General features: G+C 50.5%; 1 protein-coding gene across 2 annotated transcripts; it reads left to right on the forward strand.

Moving 5' to 3' along the window:
• The first annotated feature begins 1,200 nt into the window (after positions 1 to 1,200).
• AHSG (alpha 2-HS glycoprotein) lies at positions 1,201 to 8,360 on the forward strand. 2 transcript variants are annotated; one of them, XM_047875735.1, is made up of 7 exons: positions 1,201 to 1,413; positions 3,984 to 4,094; positions 4,469 to 4,553; positions 4,925 to 5,088; positions 5,941 to 6,042; positions 7,176 to 7,259; positions 7,904 to 8,360. In XM_047875735.1, the coding sequence occupies exons 1-7, from the start codon at positions 1,201 to 1,203 to the stop codon at positions 8,228 to 8,230; spliced, it is 1,086 nt and encodes a 361-aa protein (XP_047731691.1). In that variant the 3' UTR covers positions 8,231 to 8,360. The 2 variants fall into 2 exon arrangements, with proteins under 2 accessions (XP_047731691.1, XP_047731692.1); XM_047875736.1 differs by lacking the exon at positions 7,176 to 7,259.
• Positions 8,361 to 9,182: the final 822 nt, after the last annotated feature.

Genomic DNA, 9,182 nt, shown 5'->3' on the forward strand with positions numbered 1-9,182 from the left:
TGTAGAAGGTCTCCTCCCCACCCCCCCCCCCCCCAAGGAAATGAAGTGTTGTCCTCTGAAACACTACTCAGACAACTGGGTAAATCTGTCTACCACATAATGGTGACCTCTAAATATGTGAAGAACAGGTAGGTCTTCATGTTAGGGCTTCTTTGCTCCAGGCTAAACCCAGCCAGGTCTCTCTGCGATATTTTCCAAGCCTCTCACTGCCGTGCCCACTCTCCACTGGGATTGGCAAGGGCCACTTACGAGCAGGGCCTGGAACCCACACTGTGGCCCTGGGCTCTGGCCGTCAGGACCTTAATTCGGCTAAGGCTGTGAAGGGCATCATGGAAGTGTTTGTATTCTTAGCTGCCCCCAAAGCAGCTCAGCCTGCAGCGTGGGACTCAAGCCCAGAGCTTGGCCAAGGGAGTTTCTGTTAGACGAGGGCTCCCCTCCGCGCACTTGTGAACTGGCCGAGGCGCCAATGGCATCCAGCTACCCAGGGCCCAGGCCGTGCATTCTGAAAGGGCAGCCCACCCTGCCCTGATACAGGGAACCCTCCTCTCACCCCTGTTCCACACTTCAGGCAGAAACCTTTCCCTTCCTCCCTTCTTTTCTTCAAGGACCTTACCCAAGGTCTCAGCATCTCTCAAAGCTCTCCCTGCTCACTCTGGATCACCTGTATCTTTGCTACATCTGTGGGCCTCGTTCTCCCTCCAGGAGGAGATAAGTCTCTTTCATATTAGACGACTTTATCACTTTGCTGCCGGGCCGTACTTTCCCCTCACGGGCCCCATGCCGTGCTCAGATCTCAGTAGAGGGCACTTCCTCTGCTGAACCCACAGTACTCCAGGGCTGGCTGTGCCGGCCCCTCCTCACCTTGCCTAGGTACACACCTCCTCCCCTCTGTGTTCCAAGCTGACTCCGGAGCATCTCCCCACCCCCTTCCACCTGCCCCCAGCAGCATTGACTTTGGCAGATTTCTTGGGGACCAGAAATGTCCTAACCTGTTTGCTTTTCCGGGGCTGATGTTTGCAAGGGTTTACTTGGAACCAGAACAGAAATCATCCCACGTCCTTATGCAATTTCCCCGGCAGGTTCTGACAGATAAATAAAGCCTTTGGCCCTCCATTGGTCTACTTTTCAGAGCAGAGCCCCTGGGTTGGTCCTGAGGCTTCCAGCCATCTGCCCACCTGCTAGGGTCCCTCTGGAGCAGCCATGAAGTCCCTCGCCCTGCTCCTTTGCCTTGCTCAGCTCTGGGGCTGCCATGCTGCCCCGCATATACCAGGTCTGGTTTATAGGGAACTGGACTGTGATGACCCAGAAACAGAGCAAGCAGCCCTGGTGGCCGTGGACTACATAAATAACCACGTTCTTCAGGGCTACAAGCACACCTTGAACCAGATTGACAAAGTGAAGGTGTGGCCTCGGGTAAGTAAGCCTTCCATGTCTGAGCCGAAAGAACCCCTGTGTGGAGCTCAGCTGGGTGTCTCAAAGATCACATCTCCCAACACAATGAAACTGCAGAGGGTCAAACTCTCTGATTTCTTCTCAGGAGTGAGGGAGGGGGAAAGTGGGGGAGCGAGACATTCTGAGCTGTGGTCATGGGTCTCAAGAGGGTGCTGGATGGGGGTGAGGAGGTGTGTGGGACAAGAAGGGCTTCGAGGAATATTTTGAACAGCACAGGTAGAAAGTGCGGCTTGCTAGAAAACTCTATGCGCAAGATGCAGGATTCTGGCCGATTGGATTTCACTTCTCTTTCTTTGCTTCCGTTTCTCTGGATGAAGACTGAGAATGAATGAAACTAGCATTTGACAGCCATCTACTGTGCGCCAGGCCCCTTCCCATACACGATCTCCTTACTCCCTCCCAGCCCCCAGTCCTGCGTGGTAGGTATTGTCCTTGTCCTACATGAGAGAACCCCGAGCCTCTGACATTAGGGCATTTTGTTGTTGTTCAGGATCATATAACTTGTAAACATTGGGCTGGGATTTGATTCTGAACCCATGTTCCTTCCTCTACACGAGTTACCTCCCAAAGAGAGGTGCCCACCTCTCAGAAAGAAATCTTGGCACGAATGGCGTTTACCTCTTCACAAGCTAGACAAGTAATCGATGCAGTCTGAAGCCAGTGACAATAAAGATTAAGCTGGAAAATATGGCTTGTGGAACAGTGGAGAGATTTGGGGCAATGGGGAAAAGGTATATGTCTACTGCCTATTTTGAATTAGATTTTATATCTGATGAAGGGTGATTCTTGAAGCAAACAATTGAATACAAGCCTTTCACCGGCAGGAACCAGTGTCGCGTGCCATGAGAGATATTAAGCTGAACCATAAGAAATTTCTACTTTTGTATATTAAAACCAGTCAAATATTGGCATTTTAATGGTTCAACCTAACATAAAAGTGAGAAAGTTTTTCTTTTGAGCTCAAACGCCAAAGATATTTACAAGATATTTACAACCCAAAGGAGGGAATAAGGTACAAGATATTTACAACCCAAGATATTTACAAGGTATTTACAACCTACAAGATATTTACAACCCAAAGGAGGGAATAAGGTAAGTATCTGGATGTGGGGACTAACCTCTGATCTCACAGTGGGACAAATATTAGACATCAGGATGGATTTTAGGAGGGCTGCAACTGTACTGACGCCCAGTGGTGGTTCAGAGGAAACACCCATGAGGTCAGGGGAAATAACACACAACATAAGCATTTGAGGGAAAAGTAAGGAACAGAGGTTGCAATCTTCACTAAAGGCAGAGCTTGACAGGTGCTTTCCTAGAGAAACCCAGGAGTACCTGCTTCTATTCCTGCAGCTGTATCTTCAGGACGTTTAATTTGGGCACATCTGCACATCATAAAACACAGCTTCTCCTTGGCAAAGAGATCCCTAGGTTTCAGGTAGTAGCGAGTCAGGCAGAACTAAATGAGAGGCAATCAGAGCTGGGCTAAAAGAAAAAAAAAAAACATACTTGTATATTCTGGATTTTCCAGCCTTTGCAGAAAGGATACAGAAACAGATGAACTGGCAAGAATAACCACAAGGAGTTTCAGGGCTCCCCTATCTGCCTTCCTTGCTATTCCTTCTAGACGGTACCAGCAACTCACAGCTTCCGCAGTCTCAGAGGGAGGCTCGCGCTTCCCCTTCGTCTCCAGCAGGGGGCAGTAGAGGGCAGCAACTAGGCAAGCCCAATGACAAACCGCCAAGGACAATTTTTCCTTTAGGAAGGAAAAGAAAATGGAGAAGGAGGGAAATTAGATGATGAGAGGGAAAGCAGAAAGAAGCAGAGGGAGGGATGGAGCAGATACAGGAGAGACCATTAAGGTAAGATATTATCCTACACCACCTTACTTTGCCACTTGATTGAGAAAAAAACGAAAGCTGATTTTTTTCAAAGCGCCGATCGAAGCGTGAAATTTTCTTTTTTTTTTTTTTTAAATTTTTTTTTTTCAACGTTTATTTATTTTTGGGACAGAGAGAGACAGAGCATGAACGGGGGAGGGGCAGAGAGAGAGGGAGACACAGAATCGGAAACAGGCTCCAGGCTCTGAGCCATCAGCCCAGAGCCTGACGCGGGGCTCGAACTCACGGACCGCGAGATCGTGACCTGGCTGAAGTCGGACGCTTAACCGACTGCGCCACCCAGGCGCCCCGAAGCGTGAAATTTTCAAAGCGAAGTATCAGTGCTCACGTTAGCTTCCAAGTAGAACTCAGGGTGATGACTGTGGTTCCATCAACCCGTCCAAGGCCACGGTCCCTTCTTCCTTGCAAACACCGTCTGAGCTCGCGCAGCCGACAGAAGTAGACCTGAGAAACCCTGGTCCCTGTCCTGCCCACGGGCCAGGTCAGAGCTCGGTGGAGGTGCAGACTAACAGTAGCAATGACCTGTCCCTCGCCTCTCCAACAGGCGTTACTTCCAGCCCGCTGGGTGCTCAAGCTCTCGCCCGCGCAACGGGATCAGGCCGCTCACTGCTTCATTCTGTGTCTCCACAGCGGCCAATGGGGGAGGTGTTTGAGCTCGAAATAGACACGCTGGAAACCACGTGCTACATACGGGACCCCACCCCCGTGGCAAACTGCACCGTGAGACAACTGATGGAGCATGTGAGTGCCCCGTTTAGAGTGACTGCAGGTGGTGCCCCAGCCAGGTCCCTGGTGGTTCTGCAAAGTGCAGGCCCCGTGTTGCCCAGCTCCCCAGCCTGCCTTCATGGCTAGCCAGCGTGCAGTCGCTAAAATTACCATTGGATGCTGCCTTCCCTGGGGCTGATTTTTACAACAGTTGAGCCCTCTTGTTGTAGCCCTTGCCCCACACCAGTGAACACCGTATGTCAGTGTCACCCGGTGAAAGTGATTTCATGAGGCTCATCTTTGACAACCACGTCTGAGGGAGCGCCCCACACACCCCAGCCCCGGGATCCCAGTGGAAAATGAAAGGCCAGCCCTCCTTCTGAGGCTTCACTGTGGGTTTATTTCTCCAGGCTGTGGAAGGGGACTGTGATTTCCAGGTGCTGAAACAGGATGGCCAGTTTACCGTGTTGTTTGCAAAATGTGATTCCAGTCCAGGTAGAGATGATGATGATGATTATTGTTCTTATTTTTACCTTGTGGAGTGAGGAAAGGACCTGCGTTGTTTTCAGTGTAACTAGTTTGGGCTTCCTTGTTGGTGAGGAAAAGAAGGGGCCAAATCTCCCGGGATCTGGAATTGTAAAACTGTTTTTTTAAGGAGCTGTTGTCACTGGAGGTGGAAATTGCCCCTTGGCGAGAGGGGCTCCTGCCGAAATGTCAGCATGACAGGAGCCACCTGAAGGTTTAGTAAGAAGCAGAGAAAACACCTGAAGCCATTTGGAGCATGTCCTAGGCCTTGCAAAATAAGCAGAGCTGGGGTGAACGCTGTGGAGAATTACAACCCAGACTCGATTTCTCTCTGGGGGTAGACTCTGCGGAGGACGTGCGCAAGGTGTGCCCACAGTGCCCCCTGCTGGCCCCGCTGAACGACACCAAGGTAGTGCACGCAGTAGAGGTTGCCCTGACTGCGTTCAACACTCAGAGCAATGGCTCCTATTTTCAGCTTGTGGAAGTCTCCCGGGCTCAACTTGTGGTAAGACTGAGGCCCTCGGACAGACGGGGCGGTTTGGTGGCACTTGGGGAATGTAGGTGGTGAAACAGCGGGGAGGGACGGAGCAGGTGCAGAGGCAGTGACAGGAAGGCAAGGTGGGTGGTGAGAAAAAGGGAAGAAAGTATCCTTAGGAGTATGAGCGATATGAGGACGCCGGGTGTCCCGAGGACCCAAAGAACCCTCGGTACGTCACCCCTGCTGAGTCACTCTGACAGCCGCTGTCTGCCCTGGCTTCCTCAGTACTAGCTATAACACCAGGGCTCGCTGTGCAGCGAGTGGGAGTTTCGACATTATCCAGAAGCGCTCGCTCTAAATTCCCAGGGCGCCACGTCTTTATCACGCCTCGCCACCCATCAGCCACGGCCCTCTCCTAGTTGAGGCTTAGAAAGGTGGGCATGCAGTGGCAGGATCCCACAATGCCCTTTGAATCACTGAAACACACCGAACCGCACGGTGGACCGTTCAGCACACCGGAGCGCCACAGAATTCTGGTATTTGAGAAATGTGGCCTCCCGGCTGCCAGCGGCGGCATCCTTGGCAATACATGACAGGTATAGGTGGGGAGGCTAATTAACCGGGATCCGTGGTTCTCCCAACACCCCCACCCCAGACTACACCAAATAGCGTTATTTTAGCAGTGTGAGCGTCCCACGGTAACCGCCCTGGGTAAGCCACGGGGGCCATGTTTCCCGGCCACGCGGTGGGGTCCACGCGAATGTTGTTCCCGGGAGTGTGCAACCACACAGCCCCGGCTGCTTCCCTCCGGCCTCTCCTTCCCTGCCTTTTCCGGTTGAGTCACGTGGCCTCACATGCATTTTCATTTGTTCCCATCAGCCTCTTCCGCCTTCCACGTACGTGGAGTTTGCGGTGGCTGCCACTGACTGTGTTGCTGCAGAGGTCACGGATCCAGCTAAGTGCAACCTGCTGGCAGAAAAGGTGAGCAGGCTGGGGGCCTGGGGATGGACGAACTGGTTGTAGCACAGAGGATCCTCGGAGCAATTGGTGTTGGGGGGCTGGGGAGAAAGAGGTCACAGTGAAGAATACCCGCTCCCTGGGGGGCTGGGTCATGCCAGGCCCTCCTCTGTAACGTGGCCTTCCCCCTCACGAGCTGTCACCAAGTCATCTCACCCACTGGAGGTCCCTGGAGGTAGGAGAAAGGCAGAGGCTGTTTCCTAATGAGGCTGGGTCATGCCCTGCTGCCAGGAGTGTGTTGTAGATTTTCTAGATACACCTCTGATATGAAACCTTTCAAGTCCACAGTGCGGTAATGTCCACGTCTAGGAATTTATCCTAAAGAGATCACCAGAGATGTTCGCCAGGAATAGACCTAATAAGATGATTCATCACGGATTCAAAATGACCCCCAAAAGACTCAAATGTCCAACAGGAGGGGATCATGGAACAACATGTAAATAGAAAATTATACAGATCTTAAAAAAATACGTTTTAAAAGAATAATGAATGATAGAAGAAAATGTTATTATAGTGAGTGAAAAACGGGAGACAAAATGGCGTAGTCACAATGATCCTAATTTTTTTAAGTTTATTTATTTATTTTGAGAGAGAAAGAGAGAGAGAGAGTGGAGGAAGGACAGAGAGAGAGAGAGAGAGAGAGGGAGAGAGAATCCCAAGCATTGACTGTGCAGGGCCTGACGCAGGGCTCAGTCCCAACGAACTGTGAGATCATGACCTGGGCGGAAATCAAGAGTCAGATGCTTAACCGACCGAGCCATTCAGGCGTTTCAAAATGATCCTAATTTTTAAATATATTTAAAAATAAGAAGGGAATACATATATGTTAACAGAAGTTCTCCTGGGTCACCACTCCTTCTGGGATTACGGGTGATCTCTTACAATCTCAGAGCATACCTGTATTTCCAACCTTCTGCTTAGAGTTACATACTGCCTATCTTCTAGAGACAGAAACTAGAATACTTCAGGGGAAAAAATGTTAAAGGATTAAGCATTTAGCTTTTTCCCCTCTGACTTGTTGGAGTGTCAGTGAAACTTGGGGGGAGAAAATCCGCTTTTTAAACCAGTTCCAATAGCTTCTCTCTTTCTGTGGGCAGCAATATGGCTTCTGTAAGGCAACACTCACTGAGAAGGTGGGTGGGGAAGATGTTGCAGTGACCTGCACCATGTTCCAGACACAGGTAAGGGCATCATGGATATACCTGCCCTCATCTTCAGAATACAGTGATGCGTTAACAGTTACGCAGTGTGTTAGTAATTACAGGGCATTTGCTGCCCTGCCCTTCTGAGCCCCACAGTATAAGTAGCTGTGGGGTATATGTAATCATCAACAAATGAAAGCGTGTTTTAGCCACGCCTCCCCCTCCCAGGAGCTAGCGGCTGCAGGGTAGAGCCCATCCTAGGGAGCGGTTGACAAGTGAGCCTTTCTATTTGCAGGGGGTGGGGGTGGTATTCTGAGCGGCACAGAACAGGTGGCCAGATATGCCTGGAAGCTCCCAGTGGCTGCAGGTGTAGATGATAAGGAGGGGGACACTGCTGGGAAAAGCTATAAGGCAGGATGCTTTTGCTTGTGGGGTGGATGTGTGAGTCCACCGATCCCAAGATAATTGGTGAGAAAGGGGCTACCAGAGGCCAGTTACCCCTCCCTTGTGGCTCTGATGACAATCCTTTGCACCTAGGTAGTTCTTTTTTTTTTTTTTGCCAGATTCCTTGCAAATGAAAATTATTACTTTGAGAGAATTGGGTGGGATTCCATCCAGAAGCGTGGGGGGCCTTGCTTGGGAGGAGAAAGGTAGCTAACATGTAGAAATGGTCCTCTCTCCAGCCTGTGCTCCCGCAACCCCAACCAGATGGCACTGAAGCGTCCCCCGTGGCAGACTCAGCTGTACCTGCACCTCCTCCGGCTGACCCGCCTGCAGCTGCCCTGGTGGTGGGACCTGTGGTGGTGGCAGCCCCCCAGGCACCCCTGCCGGGACACCGGGCCCATTACGACTTGCGCCATGCCTTCATGGGTGTGGCCTCAGTGGAGTCAGCCTCAGGAGAAGCAGTCCACGTGGGCAAAGTACCCAATGTGGCACAGCCTAGCGTTCCTGTCGCTGCTGGTCCAGTGGTCCGTCCTTGCCCAGGGAGAATCAGACACTTCAAGATCTAGATGTCAGAGATGAAAAGATTTGGCCCAGGAACATAGCCACCATTATTGTCCAAGTCTGGGTATGGGTGGGGCCTCGTTTGCTATCAAAGCAGGTGCTACACTGGTCTAGATGAATATCACGTCTTCAATCCCAACTCCTCTTCATTTTTCAGAGGATGGAAGCGGGGGCGGGGGGAGGGGGGGTGGTGGCAGTTCTGTGTCATGGAAGGTATAAGGCTGGCAACTTGATCGTCATTGTTTTGACGCTCGGCCGCTACCATTGTGTTCTCTGTCTTCTTTGACCTCACAAAAATGATTGGAACTGTGACTTTGAGAGGTGTTCTTGTCAGCCTAATATTAGCTTATAAATAAAAGTGACTGAAGGACCTTCCTTATTAGAGAAGGTTCTAAGCTGAAATGTGGTCATGATTATTGCCTATTCCCTGCAGGCTTACATGTGTGGTCTGTCTTCAAAACAAACACATCACGAATGTCCCTAAGCAAAATCAAAATGAAAACAGAAATAAAATGGAACAAAAATCAGCCGTATTACTATGCACAAGAAAAATGATGAGACCAGGATCTGCTCACAGGTCATAGAACATGCTCATTTCCTTATGAGAAAATCATTCTTTTCATTTCATAAGGGTCAGAAAATGTTGCTAAAGGAGGACCCAGGGCCTGAACTTTGTACAAACCAACTATTGGTTTTCCCCAATATCCAGGTAAGGGGTGATCTGCAATTAACACAGGAGCCTCACTTTAAACATATCTCTTCATTATTATTTTTTTTTGAGAGAGAGAGAGAAAGGAGAAAGCACACACAAGCAGGGGAAGGACAGGGAGAGAGAGACACAAGCACACAAGCACACACAAGCAGGAGGAAGGACAGGGAGACAGAATCTTAAGCAGGCTCCATGCTGAGCACAGAGCTTGACATGAGGCTCAATCTCATGACTGTGAGATCATGACC

This window comes from Prionailurus viverrinus, chromosome C2 (assembly GCF_022837055.1).
Source record: "Prionailurus viverrinus isolate Anna chromosome C2, UM_Priviv_1.0, whole genome shotgun sequence".
In the NCBI taxonomy this organism is placed as follows: Eukaryota; Metazoa; Chordata; class Mammalia; order Carnivora; family Felidae; genus Prionailurus; species Prionailurus viverrinus.

What these genes read in the sequence shown, in the direction of transcription:
- AHSG (XM_047875735.1), top strand. Translation starts at nt 1,201, where the DNA reads ATGAAGTCCCTCGCCCTGCTCCTTTGCCTTGCTCAGCTCTGGGGCTGC. An exon ending in TCTCCCGGGCTCAACTTGTG is followed by an intron (nt 5,089 to 5,940) that starts GTAAGACTGAGG and finishes TGTTCCCATCAG; the next exon opens with CCTCTTCCGCCTTCCACGTA. An exon ending in GCAACCTGCTGGCAGAAAAG is followed by an intron (nt 6,043 to 7,175) that starts GTGAGCAGGCTG and finishes TTCTGTGGGCAG; the next exon opens with CAATATGGCTTCTGTAAGGC.